Source organism: Doryrhamphus excisus, chromosome 3 (assembly GCF_030265055.1).
Source record: "Doryrhamphus excisus isolate RoL2022-K1 chromosome 3, RoL_Dexc_1.0, whole genome shotgun sequence".
In the NCBI taxonomy this organism is placed as follows: domain Eukaryota; kingdom Metazoa; phylum Chordata; class Actinopteri; order Syngnathiformes; family Syngnathidae; genus Doryrhamphus; species Doryrhamphus excisus.
Genome location: NC_080468.1, coordinates 24,924,334 through 24,947,241, shown reverse-complemented (window position 1 = coordinate 24,947,241; position 22,908 = coordinate 24,924,334). Strand labels below are relative to the sequence as shown.

General features: G+C 44.0%; 1 protein-coding gene across 5 annotated transcripts in view; it reads right to left on the bottom strand.

The window, feature by feature from the left end:
• Positions 1-22,908, bottom strand: part of si:dkey-172j4.3 (diacylglycerol kinase eta) — a 54,317-nt gene that overhangs the window by 3,821 nt on the left and 27,588 nt on the right. The window contains exons 1-25 of one of the 5 annotated variants that reach the window (XM_058067035.1): positions 8,862-9,443; positions 8,104-8,211; positions 7,954-8,034; positions 7,772-7,876; positions 7,089-7,221; positions 6,902-7,008; positions 6,691-6,816; positions 5,593-5,695; positions 5,347-5,506; positions 5,163-5,271; positions 4,022-4,161; positions 3,668-3,755; positions 3,503-3,594; positions 3,327-3,426; positions 2,887-2,952; positions 2,641-2,812; positions 2,470-2,568; positions 2,061-2,142; positions 1,876-1,983; positions 1,706-1,802; positions 1,529-1,636; positions 1,331-1,444; positions 984-1,118; positions 550-713; positions 363-468 (exon numbers count right to left, since the gene is read on the bottom strand). In XM_058067035.1, coding sequence (XP_057923018.1) covers positions 363-468; positions 550-713; positions 984-1,118; positions 1,331-1,444; positions 1,529-1,636; positions 1,706-1,802; positions 1,876-1,983; positions 2,061-2,142; positions 2,470-2,568; positions 2,641-2,812; positions 2,887-2,952; positions 3,327-3,426; positions 3,503-3,594; positions 3,668-3,755; positions 4,022-4,161; positions 5,163-5,271; positions 5,347-5,506; positions 5,593-5,695; positions 6,691-6,816; positions 6,902-7,008; positions 7,089-7,221; positions 7,772-7,876; positions 7,954-8,034; positions 8,104-8,211; positions 8,862-9,014 — 2,856 coding nt within the window. In that variant the 5' untranslated portion in view covers positions 9,015-9,443. Of the gene's footprint in view, positions 1-362; positions 469-549; positions 714-983; positions 1,119-1,330; positions 1,445-1,528; positions 1,637-1,705; positions 1,803-1,875; positions 1,984-2,060; positions 2,143-2,469; positions 2,569-2,640; positions 2,813-2,886; positions 2,953-3,326; positions 3,427-3,502; positions 3,595-3,667; positions 3,756-4,021; positions 4,162-5,162; positions 5,272-5,346; positions 5,507-5,592; positions 5,696-6,690; positions 6,817-6,901; positions 7,009-7,088; positions 7,222-7,771; positions 7,877-7,953; positions 8,035-8,103; positions 8,215-8,826; positions 9,444-22,908 lie in introns of those variants that run through there. The other 4 variants (XM_058067034.1, XM_058067036.1, XM_058067032.1 and 1 more) reach the window with 4 other exon arrangements.

The following is a 22,908-nucleotide window of genomic DNA, read 5'->3' as shown; positions in this document are numbered from 1 at the left end:
TCAAAAGTTCAATTGAGAACATTTGGATGGGATGGATGGCAAGGGAAGTTGTCAAAAATGGTTTAAAAATCAGTTTCAGACTGTGGATGTCCCCCGTGAAGCCATCTTCGCAGACACAATACTCCCACCCACCGCCTGGAAACACCTCAAGCATTCCAAACCAATTTTTGAGGTGACTAAGACGAATGGCACAGCTACTCATTACTGGATCCTATGGTATATCTCATACATTAAGACCTGTCCACACGAGAGTGATGCTTTGGCTTCACGTTTCAGCATGTACAAACGTGCACTGCGTCGGCCCCCCGGGCCATCTGTCGACTCGTCTGGACCCATCTGCCTACTCTGCCTGGCGTCCCTACCTCAGGACTGGACAGCTTGGCCTCGGTCAGCACCATGGCGCTGGCGTTGACAGCATGCGCCAACTCCTGCTCCACCAGCTTGTGGGTCTTGGCGGCCTCACGGATCCTGGGGAGAGGAGAAAGAAGGGATGAAGATTGTTCCGGCACCTGTTGGTGCCACATAAATATTTTAACAAGCTGTACTGACTTGTTGATGAGCGTGTCGGCCACGATGCCGAGCTGCTGCACCTGAGCGCACTCTTCCTCCGTCAGGTACTCCATGGACTGCTGTGAGTCAAGGCGGGGCCTGGGGTTGCGGTCGATGTCGATCTTCATCTTGTCCTCCCAAGACTTCAGCGTGCTCTCGAACGCCTGCAGAGACAGCGCAAACTTTAGTCAAGGGTGCTTTGAGGAGACACGTTGACATGATGACCTCATTTAACCAAGGACAGGACACATTTAGGAGGCGCAAACCATCCTTTGAGTCAACATCCCACTCTCAGCGGGTACCATGGAAACAATCTGCCTGAACTTGCACCGCTCAAGAGAGCTCCCACAGACTGGAGCGGCGTCAAGTTAATTTGATCACGAAGCAAGAGTCAACAAGCTAAACGCCACATCATCACCATGAGTTGTACACACCCGGTCTCTTGTCAGCATCTGAGCTCGATTCTTGTGGATGATCTTGACGATGCCAGGTGGCTGGATCCAGGCCTCGCCGTCCACCTGCACGGGGACTCCCTCCTCACCCAGGATGGTGATCTTCACTTGGCGACACTGAAAAACACAAAGCACAGGTCAGAGGGCATTTCGGTGCTTAATGAACAGATTCAGCATTATCCGTGTTTCACAGACTGAACTTGAAACTAAGACATACGAAAAATGTACACATGGCCACAGGCCTGCAATAACACTGAAAAAGTCCCCCCTTTTGTCCCTGCCCCCTGACATGTCACACATCCCCATGATTTGAGAAGCACTGTTGTAACCTGAGCAATTCGGTGGTGCTGCAGGTTGATGACTCTGGACATGGCCATCTGCATGCTGCCAAACACGGCCACCACTTCCAGCTTCTTGTCATCAAAAGATGGCGCACCAAAGTTCTGCATCGATGAACAGAGCATGCCAAAGAGTCAGAGCCCGGCCGGCAAAGAAGGCACTCCTTCATTTTTAACATCCATGCTCACATTGTCCTCCTTGGTGCCGCCCCAGAAGTTGATGCCGCCTGCATAGCTGGGAATGTTCAGCACAGCCAGCCCCTGGAGACTCGGCAGAGGCATGGAGACGCCATCACACTAAAGACAGAAGATTCTGTTATGTTTTTTTGGCTTTCTTGAGGAGTTGTATGAGTGTATGAGTCCAACCTCGAGCTGAACCCTCTGCTCCAGGTTTTTGTAGGTCTTCTGGACGAGCTCTTTCGTCCCCAGGACTCCGTACCACATCATGTTCTTTGTGCGACTGCTGCAGAAGAACAAACATAAAGTACATCACGTTAAACCCATCATGGCAAGATGTGCAACCCTCTTTTTCTTACCTGCACTTTTTGGGGTGCTCATCCCTCTTGTTGTTGAACTCCAGTGAGATCTTAGCGTCCAGGCCAATGCCAAAGTAGTTGTTCATGACACACTTCTCCCAGCATTGTCTGCAGGCAAGCATAGATGGTCAATTTAGAGACGTTAAAAAGAGTGCAACACTAAGAAGCCGCATAGTTAGACTTACACATCCTCGTTGAAGTTGACTGCATGGAGGCTATCTGGTTTCTCCAGGACGATGGGCGAGGATGGGCTCAGACTTCCGTGGCCTTAACAGAGGATGTCAAATTTAAAAACATCTCAAATGAACAACTGCATTGCACAACACAACAGCAACAAATGTTGTAAAAGCATAAAAGGAACAAACGGCTCAGTCAGCATTAATAGTTCAGTGTAAATAACAGCACAGCACCTGCAACATTGTCGCAACATTTTAAAGAGCATGTAGAGGTAGATAAAGCTACTAGATGTCATCTTGTTAATAAGTTAATAAAAATTACATCAGAAGGCCAACAACCACAGATGGTAATTTTAATGTTTTATGAAGAGACCGCCATAATTAGAGCATTTAATACATATTTTTTAGAATGTCTTACGCATCTCGGCATCCTTCAGCTCCTCGCTGTTTTCCCTTTTAATGGAGGATGAGGAAGACATCCTATGGAACTCAGTGTGTCGGTTCTGCTCGTCCACCACTATAAACATGACACGGGTGAGCGGGGGCGCAGCCTCAAAGATTGTGACGGATGCCGTTACTCTCCACTCACCTTTTTCTGCTTGTTCGATGATCTGCCTCAGTGCCTTTTTCAGGCTGTTGGCCCGCAGCATCAGCTGCTCCCTGGAGCGGTACGTTTGACCGTCAGAGCCAGTGTCGCCACCGTTTTTATCAGGGCCTGATCCGCCATCCTCCTGGCTGGGAATGGAATCTGCCGGAACCACCTGGAAGCAACAGGAGATGAGCAAGAGGGTTGGTTTTTTTTGTCCTCAACAGAGGTTAGCTCCTCCTTTATTACCTGCGCGTCCACTTCCTCGCTTAAGGCTTTGACCAGAGAATCTAGCTTCTCATTCAGCAATGCACACTGGAAGATAAACACATATACACAATTATATTTTATGTTTTTCAATCATCCAGATCATTTTGTTGTGTCTACTAAAATACACTATATGCACTTTTGGGACACACCTCTTAATGAAACACATCATCATCTTGCTAAAGCATTCTTGGCTATTGCATGCTTACAACTCAACTTTGTGAGAACACATTCGGTTCCCAGTGCACAAGTATAGAGTGGAGTGTACCAAAATATGCACATTTTCATTTTTGTCCAAATGTCTGTAGAATGTAGAATCAGAGCCTTGAACACAATACACCTGCCCACTAGTGGCTTTTACACAACTACCTTGTGTAATACCACGCACACACACACACACACACACTACAATAACCATTTACCTTCTTAGCCATGGCATCTGCCTCTTCCTTGTTCTCAGTGGCCCTCTCATATGCCTTGCCCACCTCCACCACAAACTCATTTACCGTCCCACACAAGAACCTTCAGAAGGATTTGAGCAGGTCATGTGATACAGTCAGTCAGCACTCGAGGCCCAAACACAAGATCCATGGCTTACTTGGCAGAGGAAATGACGTCGCTGTGTTTGTCTGAGTCCAGGATCTTTGCCAGGTGGGACGCCACAGAGTCTGCATACTGAGTGATGTGAACCTGAGGAAAAAAACGTGCTGATGATGACGACAGTACAGTAGGAAAAGCAACCTCATGGATTAAACTCACATACCTGCAAGGGGGAGTCGAGGGGGTCGTCTTCCTTTAATAATGCCGTCTGTTTCGTGGTGGCGGGAACCTCGTACGTCATCACGCTCCACCTGAAAGAATAAAAATAATAATAATTAATTACAATTTGAAAGTACATTCATAAGAGATGCCTCATTCCCACAATGGAAGCACATTCCTGCTGTCTTCCATCTTTTGTGGTTCAGTCCAATTAACATACAAAGTAGAATATATCTCATATATTCTCAGTCACGCAAGTCACGGTGATCTACAAATGTCAAATTGAGCGTGAACTCTTCCTGAACTCATTCCATCGGTGGAATATCTCTCATGCGATCTGCTCCAAAGTCCTCCTTACCGGTCCAGCATTTTGGTGGTGGCCCTCTCTAGCTTCTCCAAGATCTGCAGCAGTTGAGCATCATCATCACAGAGACCTCCCCAGCCCAAGACTCGGGCCAGGTCGTTACCGGTGCCCAGCGGCAGCACGCCCAGTTGACACTGCCCATTCAGGAGAGGGAGAACGCTTTTTTAAAACATACTTTTAATCCTATTATCACATTTCCTGTCTCCATGTTGTCTTTTAATGTCATATGTCTGTATACCTTGGTTTTACAATTTAAAGGGCCTTTTGGGACTACCATGCTCAAGTGCATTTATTCACCTAAAGCGCAAAGAGGACGTGGCTTTAATTGGAAGCAGAGTGAACGTCCAAACTTTATTATAATTATTGCCTAAAATTGACTGTCACATTTGCTCTTTTGACTAGCGCTAGAGTTTTAGAGCATATGAGACGGTGGTTTGGCACTGGATTCTGAAAGAAAGAACATATTGGTAGATCCATTCACTTTTAAAATGTTAAATTTTTTCACTTTTGGTACTTTTGAGCAAGCCATGGGTCGCTCATTCACTTCCCAACAAGCAAACAATCTCATTAGGTCATTTTGAGTGACCTCACTTTGTTTGCTGTCACATAGCTGTAATAACTGAAGTAATTAAGCCTGCAAACTGGCGCTGCAATCAGTGAGCAAGCATGATTATATATTATTATATTTCCATTTCGCTTTAATTGGTCAGTATCCGGGCCGAGGTCTGCCATTTGGTGATGGCTGACAACTTCACTATAACAACTTCATTTTTAACTTTAATAATGATTTGAAGCGCATGAGAAAGTGGAAGATACATTTTTTTGTTGGTAAATTATGAATAAGTGTATTGCACAATGCAGAAACAACATAACCAACCAACAAGCAAACTGCTCAGTTAGCATTGATAGCACCAATGAGTTAATTGCAAACAATAGTGTGTAAAATGTACGTTTTGTACGTACAACTGAGCGCATGCAGAGGTAGATAAACCTACTGGATGCTGACCACTGAGTGCTACTTAAAAAGAAAATACATCAGGGGATTGCCAAAGCTGGCAAGAGAGCCAGGATGTTATTCGCATTCATTGAAGCATTTGCAGTATTTTGGGATAAAGTGCCTTCTCCTGCCTCTCACCTGCTTGTGGAGGTTGAGCTTATCCAGCTCAGAGAGTACCCAGCCCACACTGCCATCTCCCCCGCACACCAGGATACGGAACGTGACAAATTTCTGGAAAAGGCGCAGGCTGGAATTGAAAAAAAATGCTGAGTGAGGAAAATGTTCAGTGTGAAAGAAGATTTGGCACATGAGAGCCGCTTACCCGAGCTCCGGCCCCCCGTTCATGAGATCGAAGACTTGTGCCGGGTTGAGGAGTTGTTTGAACTTGCGCAAAAATTTGACACCCTGGTTGTCTCCGCTTTTAGAGTTGACCAAGACCAGAAGAGGACTGGAGCAGGATGCCGAGGTGGCCTTCCAGAAGCCTGCGCACAAACATCACAGGCATGCATACAAATGAAACCAATAACAGAAAAGGTTGGTCAGTGAGTGTGAGTGAGAGGCATCTTACCGTCAGAGTCGATGCTGTTAAGTGCAGTGGGAGGGATGATGGACACTCTACACTGACCCAGGGGACAGACTTTGGCCATTTGTTCTTTACAGCTGCTGTGGACCTGATGCGTACACACAGAGACAGACACGTGAAAAATAAGCAGTCTCCATAATAATTTCATATTCCAGCATGAGCTCAAAGGTCATTACGATCCTCACAAATGCAGCAAATGTCACTTCACTAACCTTTACAAATACCACACTGATTTATTTGTGTGTGTGTGTGAGGATCAGAGTGTCTCACATATCTGACCAACTGCACACTCAGCACCGACACACTCCTTGCTAAGTGGAAGAGTGGGAGCTCTCATGTAGTATATACGTACAGTAGGGCTTCATTTCATTTTCCAGCAAATACCGTAATTTCTATTGTATAAGCTGAAACTTTTTTTTTACGCTTTGAACCATGCAGCTAATTTGTGGTTTTGCAACATCTTGTGTGCATTTGGTCTCTTTTAGTTACCTTCCAGTGTCTTCCTGTTAATGATATACATTACCGAAATAACTGACGTATCTATATTTTGATTTGAGAATTGATTTAAGAGCCTAAAATTATGGTTTAGAAGGTATCAATATTTTAGTATTGATCGCCACATCACTACTTATCGGCTTTCAGGTTGAAGGTGATCAATCTCGCAGCTTTGAAAGCGTGGAGGGGTGTCGGGAGGTCCACTGTTGCTGCCGGGATTCGGCAGGCTGGACTGCTTCGTGCTGGGGAGGCCGGCACAGGCTTGCGGGCTGATTTGCCTCGGGGCATGAGAGGCCGACCGGCGGGCAACACTTGACGAGGACGACTTTTAGTTCCCAGGAGCAGAACGAGGACAGCGATAAATGACTTTTCTGGTAGGCTACTGTTTACCTAGCCAAGTTAAATATGTTTGTGTATTAAATATTCCATGTCATGACATGAATACCTGCAGTGAATAGATCATCGGGCCTATATATATATATTTTACAAATCGTATTTTCTCTTTAAATTTAGTGGCCGAGATTTATATACCAGTGTGGTCTATAATCTAGAAATTACAGTACTTCCTGATTGTGCTAAGACACGTACAATGGCTTTGCACCATAGGCAGCGCCAGTCCTGCAGTCGCCGCACGCTGCCACAGTTCTTATCGCACACAACACACTTGGCGCTGACGGGCAGGTTGCCTTCCAGCCACTGGTGAGGCATGGATACCTGGTGAAAAAAAGCTATGCTGTAAGACAATCGCTATGCTAATATTCACATCAAAGCAAAGTGCAAACACTAAAAACTCACACACCCCATCCTCATCTTCTATGATGTCGTTCCCGATGGAAGCCAGGGTGGTCCACTTGCAGTTGTTGGTGGAGCGAACTGCACATCGCTTGTGAGCTTTGAACTTGCATACTTTTTGAGGAAGACAGGAAGCAGAAGCATGCAAAAGCTTTAGTTGGAATTCGTGCGTGTGTTTGTGTGTGTGTGTGTACCTTCGCAGGACAGGCCATGGGAGGTGACACCGGGCAAAGCCTCCCTGCAGACATTGCAGAAGGTGGGGCGGGCGTGCGAGCAAGCATACCAGTTGTGCATCCCTGAAAAATGCTCCATGTTGAACTGGCTGGCCTGCAGAAAGAGGAAGCGTATAGATACAGTAAACCTCGGATATATCGGACTCGGATATATCGGAAATTCGCTCACAACGGACAGATAAAAAAGAACCAATTTTTCTGTAATGCATATCCAATAAAAATTCATTGCATATATCGGATTTTTTATAACGGATTTCGCCTATTTCGGACAAAATCTCCAGTCCCGTTCCCTCGCATATATCGGATGGCCGTATCGTGGCGCTCCGATTCGCCGAATCGTGACAGGCCGCTATACGGCGTCATTTGCAGCGTTTGCAGCGTTGCCTGCGCGTCCAGGTACATTGGAAACATAGTCAAGGAAGTGCCTCTTTATAACGGATAAAATCCGATTTACGCATATACCGGATATAAATCCGATATATGCGTAAAACGGACATTTTCCGGTATACGCATATAACGGATTTCGCTTATATCGGACAAAACCAGTGGGAACAATTGAATCCGATATATCTGAGGTTTACTGTACTACAAAAGGGCCTTCCCCACACAAAGTTGGAAGTATACAAAAACTAAAAAAAACCTACCTCATAGATTTCCCACTTCTGGACAGACCTTAGAGCGCCGATCCAGTCTTCCATTTCTTTCCTGTTCTCAGCGCACAGCATCAACTTGCGAAAAGGAGTAATGACCTAAGAAAGAAGAATAACATCAGAAAGATGAATAGGCCACATTTTGAAGACAAAACAAGGTGGATTCAGATTCTTACGGTGAAACTATTGTTGATGTTCTTGGTGCTGGTCTCCGCTACGCTGGCGTCTGACAGGTCCACCTCGTCAAATATGAGAGACTACAAAAATAGAACAATGAAATCAAGTTGACTAAATGGCAACATCTATGCACCATGCTTTGGGGGTACCTTGCAGTCCTTGGCATAGTAGAGCGTCCTCCCTCTGAGTTTGAAATAGCGCCGTTTCCATCTTTGGAAGGAGCTGGTCTGCTTCAACAAGATTCCCTCCTTTACGCTCTTCTGTGCACACACATAAGCAGACTAGGTCAGAAAACATTTTAGTTCACTTTGGGTCGAACACTTCCTGAACTTCCACATTTGCTTCCATGAGTGCCGTAAGAAAAGCGTGACCATGCCCTAACTGCCCTGCATGACCCCATACTGTTTGTCTATTGCCACATGAAGAAGAAGAGGAGATTAAAACAAGACTAGATATAGATCAGGTTTCTCAGTGCAAACATGGGCGCCAGAGGTGACATGCCGCTAAAGCAAAACACGCTTTAGCTCACTCACGTAAGAAATAAATCAGTATGTGTTTTTTTATGCTCCACAGCATGGTTTAACACATCACACATCTAAATTCACCATTTTTTGTTGTATGGGCTAAACAATGTAGGTGTTAGGTGGGCTAAGTGGGTCCAAGAGCAGTGGAGAATGGAGCTTTAAGTTCTGATGTTTTCTGGCAACTCGTAGAGGATATCACACAGCATTCTCCTTTATGATTCTATGGACTTTGCTCCAAGAATGTCACAAGCACACACACAGAACAGGTCCAAAGTGAGAACCACCACAGCAGCTGTTGCATTCTTTCAGAAGGACAATGACCCCGCAGAACCGAATAAGTGCCAATACCTGCCATCCTATCCTCAACGTGGCTTCACACTGACCTCTTCCACTGAGTGGCTTTCCTCACTGCTCCTTGCCACACTGTGCTCCAGATGATCCTCTTGGCTCAGGTGGTCACCATCGGCGAGACCCCATCCGTCGCAACGGAACCACACTGGAGCCGCGCAGCACCCCGTTTGGCACAGACTGAGCATCAGCAGGCGGAGGCGGACTAACTTGTTTTTCGGTTTCTAGTCAGCGCCAAATTAGAAAAATAAACGGTCCAGTTGATATCCCCACCCTCCAACATAAGAACACAGTCGAGCTGGCTTCCTTGACCCACCCCACTGATCACTTTCCACACTAGCTCCTACTCAAACAATACCAGGCAGCCACTTCCTGCCTTTCACACTTGTTAGGTAGCAATGCCCCCTCAGGTGTGCTGGCGGGCCCGCCCCCTTTTACTCTGTCTACCTGTGTGTGTGTGTGTGTTTTCAGTGCGAGTCAGACAGGTTCCTCCAGTTGTATTTATAGCCTCCAGGAAATCAGCTTGTTCCTACCTGAACACACAAACACAAGCACGCGCACACACAAATACACACACACGCACACACCACTCCCCTCTAATGTGTTAGTATGTGTGTGCTCGTCATTCTGGTTTATCAGTTTAACAAGCGCAAAACCGCAGACTCACTCACTTGTCATGTCTGCCTCTTCCAATTTTAGAAAATAACTCTCCTGCCATTCCCCACAATCAAACCCATTCATGGCTTTGTTAGAAGATGTAATGAAAAGTGTTGACGCCCCTGTTACTGTCATCGTGACTCTTGCTGGTGAATGAAGAAACGGCAATAAACCAAAGCACAAAAAAAATATTCAAGTGAGTGCGTGCTTCAGACACAAATGGTTTTTATGCACATTCTTGAGATAAGCGCTAATCTGTAGTGAAAGAATCCAAATTGGTCAATTTGTAAAATGTATGAAAACTTGAGCAAACCCTGCACCAAAATGCAATGCATTTTCCTTTGGCTCACGCTCCATTCTACCAAAAAGTGCTGCGTATTTTTTGAGTATGAGAATTCTTTTGAGTGAGCCTTTTAAACAGCAAACAAACGGAAAATAAATGATAAGGTGCACATATGCGTGTTGCCCAGCGGAGGGCAGGGTAAGCAACATGTGGGCTGAAGAAGAACCCTCAGGCAGAAAGAGAAAGTAAAACCAAAAGGCAGTTGTAGTTGCTAAATTTAGGCTCTACAAATGTGCAAATGCAGACTATATTGGACTATTTTTATCATAAGTTATGGAAAGCAGGAAGTGAACAAATGTAACAGTTATTGATTGTAAAAGTACCAGATGGAGGGGTAGGATTTAATAAGCTTTGCTTCTTCCTACTCCTTTTGGACATGTGGGACTGGGAACTGATTATGGGATGCACTCAATTGTAATCTGATGCATGTTCAAATGAAATAAAACCATTACCATTACCAATACCATTACCATAAGTTGAACATGTTGAATGCGCTGCAAGCATTATAGACCCGCCCTCTTCCGACCACTGCAAGCATGCCCCAGGTAACACACATGCACGCGCCTTGGTTGCTTGTTGTCGGCTTAAAATAGCTATTAGTTTAAAGTTTAGCTATTAACATTGGCCGTAATCCCTCGCTTAATGCGGTTCATTGGTTCCAGGCCCAACCGTGATACATGTATTTCCGCGAAGTAAGATTAAATGATAATGATAACTGAATATTTTCATAGTGAGAGCATACAAAACCGGTTTGTGACTTTCTAAATAATTTTTTTTAACCATTATTGGAGCCCTCTAGACATGAAATAACACCCCTATAGCGACTTGTACACTTATATTACCCAATATAGTAGAGAATACTCAGATAATAATCAGAGAAAATAAGTCATTTAAGACATAAAAAGACTCATGCTTGTGTGTGTTTCAATGAATATCTTCCGGATGTGCAGACAAGAAGTGGCGTTGTGAATTCAGAGGTGAATTTTAGCTGGAGTGCGGCACAACAGTAGCCGTGTTAATATCACGATGATGAATGTTAATATTATTATCATGTTATGATGGTACCTGTGGCCACACGGTGGAGAGTGTTTAGCATTTTGGCCACACAGGAGATTGGGAAGTCCTAAGTTCGATTCTCCGCTTGGGCACTTCTTTGTGGAGTTTGTTCTCCCCGTCCCCAATTAACCTAACATTGGTGACTCCAAATTGTCCATAGGTATGAATGTGAGTGTGAATGGTTGTTTGTCTATATGTGCCCTGTGATTGGCTGACAATTAATCCAGAGTGTACCCCGCCTCTGGCCCAAAAGTCAGCTGGGATAGGCTCCAGCATAACAGCGGCATTGAAAATGGATGGATATTGTGCCTGTTGTGAGATATATAATTCTAAAACAATAAAAGCCTGTCATTGGTGATCAAGTCTGGTGCTTGTTACTAGTGACACCTAGTGGCCAGTGTAGACTACAGCTCATTAATATCTTCATTCATTCATTCATTTTCTGCCGCTTTTCCTCACGAGGGTCGCAGGGGGTGCTGGAGTCTATCCCAGCTGTCTTCGGGCGAGAGGCGGGGTACACCCTGGACTGGTCGCCAGCCAATCACAGGTCACATATAGACAAACAACCATTCACACTCACTCATTAATATCGTTTCTTTTGTTAAACTGTATGCGTTAGACTATGTCGTCTTGTATTTGGAACATTGTTATGCTTGGAAACACTTGCTTTAGTATGAATTTATGGACTACTAATAGGCCGTAGTCAACCATGAAACAATCATTTTTTTCATGAATTAATTTTTGAAAAACCACAAAAGAGTAACTAAGTGATACTTTGCGGGATGGAGGGAAGGACAACTGTATAGCCTGCCTCACAATGACTACAAATTGTCATGCAAGACATATAAAAATCACTGCACTGTTCCCAGTAACATTATGTTGGAAAGGGGCTGAGCAGTATATTGAAGGGGTTTTCAAAGTCTGGCACATTGAACGTTACCTCAGAGAACATAAAACTACTCCCCAGCGGAGCATATTTTGTGGCATTTCAATTCATTTGCCTGAGCTTAGCAGGTCTGAAGAATGTGTTTATATTTATTTTCTCAAGCAGCCACCCCATATTCTGAAAACTATTATTCACACTATAAAGCTAGCAGGACATAAAACTTGTTGATCCAGAACCTTAAAACAGCAGGGATTTGCGAAGATCATCCAAATAGGAAATAACTGCACCAATAAAATTGTAATCGAGCAGGAGGAAGACGCAGTAAGGGACGGTTAGAAAAAGACACTCGACGTGCACAAACATGTTGCTCTGACCACGCACGTGCACGCACACACGCAGTTAAAACAAGGCGTAGGAGGACTTTGCACCATGGCGACCACATCCTGTCTCATGCACCCCATGCGTTTATTAATAGACACACAAACACACACGACATGTGCAGGAAAAAGAAACCGATGTGTCTCACACACACAAAATCCCCCAACTTTAGCCACATGTTTCCACTCTCTTAATGTGATTCTGTACTATCATCCCATTTTTGGGATTCGGCCTGCGAGGTTTGTGAACTGAAAGACACATAATCTCTTTGCCAGTGACGGGAGGGGGGGAGGTGGCTCGGAGCATACGGACCAAATCTGGCTCTTGTGCTCCATAATCCTCACTCACACACACATACACACACACACACAGAAAAAGGGAAATGATGGCTGCCGCTTCTCCTTAATGTCCTGATACGATTAGCATGTTGTTATTGATGGGTGACATGAGTGGCGTTTACAATGTTGCAACTCAAGCTTGTATATTTGTCACACACACACACACGTTAATTGAATATTTAGGGGCATTTGACATTTGTTTGCATTGACCTGAATGCAAAACAACAAAATATGACCTCCCCAGGTCCTTTGTGGCAGCACCCTGTGGTATGCATCATCCTTGATGGCGTGGAGTCTTTATTGCATCATTCCTTGAAAGTCCACCACTGAAAGGAGGATACTTTGTTAACAACCTTCGAGTGGTAACACTGATTCACTTTTATGTTCATGTAAGATAGAATCTCTCTGTTTTTTCAAGTGGGCATAGCGGCCGAGTAGTTAGCATGCAGGCCACACAGCTAGGAGACTCGAGTTTGATTCCACCAACGGCCATCTCTGTGTGGAATTTGCATGTTCTCCCCGTGCATGTGTGGGGTTTTTTCAGGGGCTACGGTTTCCTCCCACATTCCAAAAACATGCTAGGTTAATTAGCAACTCCAAATTGTCCATAGGTATGAATGTGAGTGTGAATGGTTGTTTGTCTATATGTGTTCTGTGATTGGCTGGCGACTAGTACAGGGTGTACCCCGCCTCTCGCCCGATGTTTCATTGTTTCAACCCAGAGTTCAACCCACAACCCAGACAGAAAGCTCTGACATCTACAGGATTTGACTAAGAGTCAGTGGTAGCTTTTGCTTTTGTTTAGTTTTCATCAGTGTTGGGAGTCAAACGCTGTTACCAACAGTGAAATGTGGCCTGTTATTATTATTATTATGCTTTCATATCAATGATCTGTCATTTGGCATTGTTCACTACTACTACTACTACACTGGAAGCTAAATAGTCAACAAGAGCTGTGGCTGCTCACTCCCAGGAAAACATATCCACCCTAGTGTTTTAGTAAAGAATTGCAAGTCAGGAGCTACAGCGAAATCACTACGCTGGCTCTCTGATGGTGTCTTGCTTCATTTATAGCTCTCTAGCCAGGGGGGAAGCACTTAACGTGCAAATCTCCACCAAATCACTAGGGGCAGCCTTTTCCTGAGCTTGAGCTATCACAGCTCCAGTTTCTCTTTGGAGTAGCTGGCATCCAGCATAGTAGTACAAAATGGTGACTGGCAACACATCCATTCATTTTCTATGTTGCTTATCCTCACTAGGATCGTGGGGGTATGTTGGAGCCAATCCCAGCTGTCTTTGGGCGAGAGATGCGGTATACCCTGGACTGGTCGCCAGCCAATCACAGGGCACATATAGACAAACAACCATTCACACTCACATTCATACCTATGGACAATTTGGCAATACAACTTAAATGCTCTATCAGGACGCTGCAGTACCTAAACTTTGTTATGCTGGACTTTGTGGTGCTTCCGTGAGAGGGAAAATCCGAAAATGATGTATGATGAAAAGCCAACCAATCAGAATTTTATGGAGGCAAAAGTCAAGCTCCACTGGGGGGTTTGAAGGAGGCGTAGGAGGCTAATTCAGCCTTAACTCATGATCCATAATCTCATGAAACAGATTCTTCGAGAAATACTGTATACTCCAACCAATCAGGTAATTGCTGTGTTTTTCCCAAATTGTGTTCCCAATGAGGCTTTATATCTGACAGTGTGGAGTCCCAAGCACTCGCTCACTCTCCACACCTTGCCGACTTCATCCCTCATTAACTCCCATTCCTGACCTTGGATCAATATTTTCCTGCTACTCCTCCTCTTTTTTGTGTTCTCTCTTCTATCCCACTTTGCGGCCCAGATCGATACACATCTCCTTCATCCTCTTCCTCATCCTCTTTTTCTACCGTCATCTGCCACAGACGCGACGTTCTAATATCCGTTTGATTGTTGGTTTGGAGCTTTCCTCCAAAAACTAGGGGTTTCGGGCACAGGTCAAGAGAGAGTCAATGATATTCAATGCAGATTCAGGTCTTGGATTAGTTTTTTCACCTACTGTATGTGTATTGCCACAGTTACCTTGAAAAAGTCAAGATCAAAAGATCACTAGTTTAAAAAGTAACTCAGCAAATTCATTTTTTCCACACAAAGCTTATATAATGATGCGGCTAATTTATGGTTAAAGGAAATACAGTTGCCATGATGCTTAAAGTGCAAAGTCATGCTAAACGGTTGCTGTGAACATTTCCGCTCATTTTTATTGTGCAGTCTGTTCTATTTTGAATATTTTTGCATTTTTTTTTTGTTCTTATTTGATTTTGTTTTCGAATAACACATGAGCCACCGATGGCCCCCGGGCCGCAGTTTAGACGCCCCATGCTTTTGTGGTTCTTTGTGGGGGCTTTGTTTGTGTGCAAACCACAACTCTATATGGTTGATAGCTTGGTATTCCGGGTGAGGTTGAGGGGAGGGGAGTGCTGTTGCGGATGGAGCTGGTCGATGCGTTAAAACAGTCAGCTTTAATGATCCGTGTCGCCACAGCTTGAGTGTTTTTTTTTGGGGGGGGGGGGGTGAATGTGATGCAATGTTTGGTGCATGTGGGGCAAGACGTGCCGGTGTGGTCTGCGTTGGCACCTTTGGCCGGGCTTTTAGGGCTGAGAATGTCTGATGAGTGATGATGCATATGGGTGTTGGTCGCTCTCTAGGAGTGTGTGTGTGGGGGGGGGGGGGGTACTGTTGTGACAAGGTAATTATTTTTCCCAATTTTCTCAATCGAGCAGCAAAGTCCCAAAGATCAAGGTTGGCGGCCCCTGCCCAAAATAATGGTTGGATTTCCCGCTATAGAAAATGCCTGACTCTCCTCCCTCCATTGTGAGACACAAGAAGAAAGCCAATACAGGTATCTTTTTACGAAGGAAAACAGTAACGCACAATGACTTGGTAACAATAATCTGATCATTGTTTTGGAAATGGTAAAACCTTCGATTATTCTTTACTGAAAAAAGTGGTTATTTTACTGCCTGTCAAATTGCTGACCTAAATTGGGTTGAAAACGAAACACTCCCTTTTCATAACACACACCATTATGGACTATTTTAGGCAAGGCACACAAGTTACGGCCATCCTGGACTCTTGTGTCTCTGACAACGTGATGGATGAGGCACACAGCAGCATGTCTAGACCGTAATAATCTGCTTTTTCACCGGAGCGATTTAGCCGATAAAATTAATATCTGTGCTGCGTTTGGTGGCCTCGAAGGATTACTCTCGGCTCGACGATTTCAGCTGCTTGAACTTTTGATCAAAGTCGAGAAACAAACTTGTTAATTAACACTTCACTCGGTACAACTGCAAATCTGATGAGATACGTTGGCTTTATCAAAAATAAAAAACATACTACATAGAGACTATTCTGTGTTGTTTTGTCTGTTGTGAATGAAGAACTGCACGGGCGCATGAGGCACTGAGGTTTTTTTTTTGACACAGATGTGCTTAACCAAACACAGATCTAAATTTAGCTGTTACATCCCAGAGGAGGTTCTAAAACAGGACACTTGTGTATATACAGTATTTATGAACGTGTGTGTGGCTTCAGTGGAAACCTCGGTAAAGGATGTTGTAACATTCTGAGCTTCAGATTTAATTTCTCAGTGATTAGAGCGTCTGAATTCACACACTTTGGTGCCGATAGCAATGACTTTAATTGGTGCCGTTTTAGTTCACTCCTCCTATTATCTCTTTTGTTTTGCCTCTTTTGTTCTCCACCTAGTGTAGTATCAGGTGATCTACATGGGAGTGTGTGTGTGTCTGTGTGTGTGTGTGCAAGAGAACAGTAAACGGCTTCAGATTCTAATCAGATTACTGAGCTCCTACAATGTAAACAAGCCACATAAAGCACATAAGGAAGTAACCTTTCAACATGAAGTTTCATTTCTACTCCATACATGGGAAGGAAAAAAAACCTAATTAACCCTTCTAATTGGGCTTTGATTAAAGTGAGCTAACTATGTCAGAAACCGTGTATGAATATAACTTGTCACGTACCTAAAATGGCGAGGATTGATGATGAAGCTGCGCATGCAAATAGAGTGTCACTGTCGTGCATGTTAATGCAAAGCTGCACAATGTAAAAGGGTGTTTTTCTGTGTGCATGTGTGTGTGTTGTTGTTGCTCTGACAGGCAACAGATTGCTGCACCGCATGCCTGGTCGCTCACACCGGCAGGCATATCAGCAAAGGACAGGAGGAATAAAGAAAGAAAAGGAAAAAAGAATGACAGAAAAAAAAGTGTGGGTAATAAAATGTGTGCAGCTGCAAGAAGCTCCATATCTTAAACTCAGACACATGCGGTGCCAAAAATAGCCCTTCTGGAGTTCACAGAGTGGTTAGTGCTGCAGAATGCATGACAAATGTGTGTGTGTGTCTTTTGAAGCTGTCCTCATTCCGTCTGACAAGGAGACAGGAAAATGGGAATCCCGCAGCAGTGACAACACACTGTTCCACACATCATGAATACAGTTACGGTATATACATCGTTTGTATTGGCACCCCCTTTGAGTTTTATCAACATGATTTGTAAGACATCCTAGCATACATGTAGGCCTAATAAACATCCTTAGAGTTGGATTGGTCAATGACTTAGGGACACTTAATTGCAAAATTACAATGACGATTTACATGATGTTTTTCAAACATTCTTGCAAACACTTTTCACACGAGTGCTCGGAAGTCCTTGAAAGGTGTGTACCAAATTTCATGGTAATTTGATTAAACTCCATGAAGTTACTAGTGGTTTCAAGTCCATCCTATCCATATTAGGTTTAATAAGGGTGCCATCATTTTCTACCGCTTATCCTCGCGTGGGGTGCTGGAGCCTATCCCAGCTCTCTTTGGGCGAGAGGCGGGGTACACCCTGGACTGGTCGCCAGCCAATCACAGGGCACATATAGACAAACAACCATTCACACTCACATTCATACCTATGTAAAATTTGGAGTGGCCAATTAACCTAGCATGTTTTGGAATGTGGGCGGAAACCGGAGTACCCGGAGAAAACCCACGCATGCACGGAATCGAACGCTGGTCCCCTACCTGTGTGGCATGAGGAAACTAATTTCAGCCACTTGTATCTGCAATCTCGTTTGATCGTTGTCATTAAAAATGCTCAATTAGAGTACAGACAAGTCCAAACATCTACATGAGTTGATCTGACAAATCTTTAAATTGATCAAATGTAGAATTACTACAGCTTGTGCTTGGACATCAACAAGTAGCGTGCAACTGTTGAAGTCATTTTCTTGAGCAAGATTCTATAGCATCGTGAGAACGCGGCAGCCAAAAGCCAAGCAGACTATGAACTATGGCATTGTTACCATGAATGATAATAGAGTAACATGGAGGTGGCCGTGTGTAATGCATTATTTGAAGCACACATTAAATGCTTTAGTCAGACCCTGCAGTCCAACCTACCTCGGTGTTTCCAGCGTCAGCAACTGAAGCACCGAAAATCATCTTCTCTGTAAAACACACCTTTAGAAGAGATTGGTTTTGACAGATTAGCAACATGGTTGCTATATTTAGTAAATAAGGGTGTGCATTTAAGTGTTTCTTGCATCATGCATTTATTCAGTAATTAAACACAAGCAATTAACAAAAACTATGCACCTGCCAAGCAGGTGAGCTCCACCTCTGTAACGCCGTGCAATGCAAAACTGAAAGCTGTAAAAAACTGTAACCCAACCCTTGACCAACATCGCTAAGAAGGCAGAACTTGGATACACTCGCCTCCCTGCAAAATAGGTGTCCAAAGTGTGGCGCAGGAGCCATCTGTGGACCGTGGCTGATGGCAGAAATAAAGGTTTGTTTGTCCAGTCCTATTTTTTCATTGACCTTATCATCACGTCTAATCTGGTGAACCAAGCAATTTCCCAGTCTGTCTGAGTCTAAATCCAAAAAAGGCATAAGTTTAATGCATAAGACGCTCTCAACCCCCCTGCCCCTTTTTCCCGCTGATATTTGATCACCTCCTTTTAGGCAAGAAAGGATGTGGTCGCTCTGTTGCAAGAGATTTGTGCGCTCGTTCAGCCTCTGGTGCATGGCACGCTCATCACCCAGATTGCACCGTTGAAAGGAAACACGAGCGGGAGGGTGCTGGCGTGGTTGTTGTTGTCTTGCTGATATTTTTCCAACACTTGCCTTCGATATGATTCAATGTCTGGCTACCAACTCAAGTGCCATGACTCAGGGAGGAGAGAAGGAACTTAGCAGGGGAAGGAGTCTAGATGCCGGACTTTAGGGCAGAGTGATTGCTCTGCCCGGAAAGCTCTATCATGGAGTCCGAGCAAGAACTCAAATGGCTAAAGAATGCAAAGGAAAATTGACTTGTGCTCATGTTTATCCAGATCTGCACCAACATCTAATAGGCCTCTACCCTGCACACAGTTTCATACTGAGTTTTTGGGTAATCCTGCACAGAGCTAAAAACAGCAACAGGACATTTGGGTCTGACAGAAAGCGGGGATGTGGCTGCTTTATTGTATTGACCTTGCCCTAAATGCACACACGTGCCCCTGCACACACACACACACATACACACACACATAGTGAATGCATCATAAACAGATGTGTGTTGCTGACTCATGATTACGCTACATGTCAGGACAATGTGACACTCAAGCATCACAACTGAGAGACACTCATTCGGATTTTCCGTAGCACGTGTGTGAGTGAATTCCTGTTAAAAACAGAGTGAAAAAGCAAACAAGAAACCAGAGTGAATCTATTTTTGGATGCAGAGGCTGATGCAGAGAGCACTTCAAAGATAGCATGTACAATGTGAACTGAAATAGTTTGAGGTTTAAAGGTTAAAAAGGCAAATACTATTAATAATAATAAAGACACTGTAATTCCCGAAAGAAAAACACACTTAATCCTGTCAAGGCTCGGTTAGGATAACAAAGAAATGTTGTGTGTCAAAGTTGTGTTGTCAGTCTCCATTAGGCGACAGACAGGAGATGGAGGGGGGGAGATTAATAGTACAATACACACATGCAAGCGCACATACACACACATACACACAGTGATTGATTACACACATTAGAGTGTCGACACAAACATACAAACTCACATCAGGTCCGAGCTCGTTAGCGATGATACAAACACACAGCTGCTACTGACTGAATGCACACATGAGTACTTTAATCGACCACACCGACACCACCTAAACGCACCATGCATGAGAGGTATTGCTCTCTGCTTGGCATTAACACATGTTCAAAGTGAGTGTCACTATGTTTGACACAGGCGCTGAAAATAGCTCATTAACTCTGTATTTCTGTCTCGAACGCACACGCACACATGCACAGTCGTTAATGGCCTGTCGTAGGCTGAGGCCTTATGGGAGGAGGAATGACAGGGCGTGATGGAGAAGGAGAAGACAGAAGGGGAGAGAGACACTGGAGGATGGAAAGAGAGAACAAAGGGAGAGTAAAAAAAAAGCACGTATCAGCAGAGGGACAAGACTGACGTGAAGGACAAAGAGGGACAGGAAGGACGATGAGCAGACACGGTGGGCGGAAAGAACAAGACAGATGTCTTTACGTTATGTTGCATTCTGGCGTCTTGTTGCTTCACTTCGTGATGCATTCAGGCAGCTTTTTACTATACATGATGCCGCATTCAGGAGCTCTATTGGGTGACGTGGTGCTGCTTGTAGGTGTCATTGCTTTACATGATGCTTCATTTGGGCATCCTATCGCTTCCCTTGATGCTGCGTTCGGGTGCCTCGGGAGTGTTATTCTTTACATAGGTCTGCCTTCAGGCATCCGATGACTATACATGATTCTGCATGTGGGTACCCTTTTACAATACATAATGCTGCGTTTAGGTGTAACTGATGCTGCATTCAGGTGCCCTTTTGCCTCACATGTTGCTGCATTCAGGTGACCTATTACTTTCCAGATGCTGCATTCAGGAACCTTATTACTATAGTATATATATATATATATGTGTATGATACTGCGTTTGGGCGTCCTATTGCATTACATTATGGAGCTTTTAGGTGTCATTGCTTTACATGACGCTTCAATTGGGTGTCCTATCGCTTCCCTTGATGCTGCGTTCGGGTGCCTCGGGAGTGTTATTCTTTACGTAGGTCTGCCTTCAGGCATCCTATGACTATACATGATTCTGCATGTGGGTACCCTTTTACAATACATAATGCTGCGTTTAGGCGTAACTGATGCTGCATTCAGGTGCCCTTTTGCTACACATGTTGCTGCATTCGGGTGACCTATTGCTTTCCAGATGCTGCATTTAGGAACCTTATTACTATAGTATATTTATATGTGTGATACTGCGTTTGGGCGTCCTATTGCATTACATTATGGAGCTTTTTGTTGTCATTGCTTTACTGCTGCGTTTGGGTTCCCCATAGGGTCATGTAATGCTGCGTTTGGGTATCTTCTAGCCTTCCATGATGCTGCATTTTGTGCTCCAGTGCAGGGCTGCCCACCTGTTCATGGCTATTCACAAGGCATGTTTGTTGGTTGAGTGTCTTACATAAGTCTCTACACTACTTCATCACTCTGTCCTGTCCTCCCTTTTGTCTCTCCATCTCCTCCTCTCACTATTGACCCTCACGTAGCACTGCAACTGTATCACATCCAGCCAGGGGCGTAAATCAAAGCACGCACACACACACAAACACACACACACGCTTGCTCACACAATGCTGGCCATCCCACACACTGGTGCGTGCGCACTCTCCCGTTTCTTTCGCCGTCCCACGCGCACACCTATAACTCGTCCTCATCTTCGATGCAGTCGACACCCACACACACACACATGCCCGCACACGCTAAGAGAGCAAGATGCAGATAAAAAGTGAACAAATGTGGTAAGGCCAAACGCTCCCTGCAGCAAAGCTACAGGAATAGGAGGCAGGAGGAAAAGACTGAAAATACCTGTTGGTCATGGCTCAAAAATGCCAGAAATATTCTACATTATATAATCGGAAAACGGTGGATGGTCTTTGCATGTATTGGAATTTATTCATTTATTTGTTCCTAATGCATTCATATTCGGATTTTAATCAATAAACGGGATATATTTATCGCCATGTTTGTCTTGGATCCGCAATCACGTAACTTTTCAAAAAGAGAAGCCAATAATAAGCAAATCATGCCAAGTGTTCCACTTTAAATTGCTTAATAAGGATTAGGAAGGTCCAAAAAACTATCACAATGTCAATTCATGTCATTCAGAATTCATAATACTTCATAGTTCCATGGCACAATGGCAAACGGAGTGAGACCTCTTCAGACCTCTCAGTCATAGTCTCTTTGTCTCTGTAAGGGAAGACGGTGCCACTAGCTTACACACAGCAGAAGAGTGTTGCCTCGTGAGGAGCAATTCAAGGTAACGTAGTCGTAATTAGTAAGGAAAAAGATGCTCACAAATATTTATTATAATACAATAACAAATATACCATATTTCGACTTCAAATCAAATGAGCAAGGTGACCCCATCAAGACGGATGACCCTGTATGCCAAATTTGTGCAAAACTGCGGCAACTAAAAGGCAAGGCAATGAACTTTCGCACCGAAAACATAAACCACCTACACAGTTTTTCGCTGGGGAAAAACTACAAAATACTGAACGTCACCACTCACTCAGACGTTGGGTGGACAAAGTAAATAAAACACAAAAGCAACAGTGCAAAATCGTATGCGCTCACAGAAAGTGTACTTTGCTGCATCGCAAAAAAGATGTTGCTGTTTAATACAGTTGAAAAACAAGCATTTCAAGAAATGCTGCAAACGTTTGACAGACAGTACGAAATGCTTGTGAGGAAATACATGTTACGAATGGCAATTCCACAACAACAGTGAAAGATGACATATTAAAGGAAATATTGCATTATTTGAAAATATTCTTAATCATTATTATTCATCATTATTAAAAAATAATGTTACAATGATGTCTTGCTCTCGTAGACCCAATGTCAAGTATCATCTCGTCTTGTGTACCGAGTGTCTCTGATGCAATCTGATGTAGATATGCTAAGAAGTTATTGTACATATATATATACGTATATATACACAATATGTATTATTATCAACCTTTTATCTGCTGCGTCCATCTTATTTTGTTTTTTTTTACATCTTTCTAGTTTAATTTTTACTTTTGAATGTGCCGCTGGCCACTAAAAGAAAAAAACAACCCGTGGACTGCAATTTGTACACCCGACTTATGGGAACAGTAGTTCTTTTCCTGTAGAAAGCTATATCCACAAAGGTCGTCAGGCCTCATTTGCAAGGCCTTATGGGAAAAGTAATCCATTTAGCTGGTGAAATAGATATGCACAAAGCATATTTGACTTTTACATCATGCCCAAGTCTCTCGTGGGGTGTTGGCTCACATTCGGAGG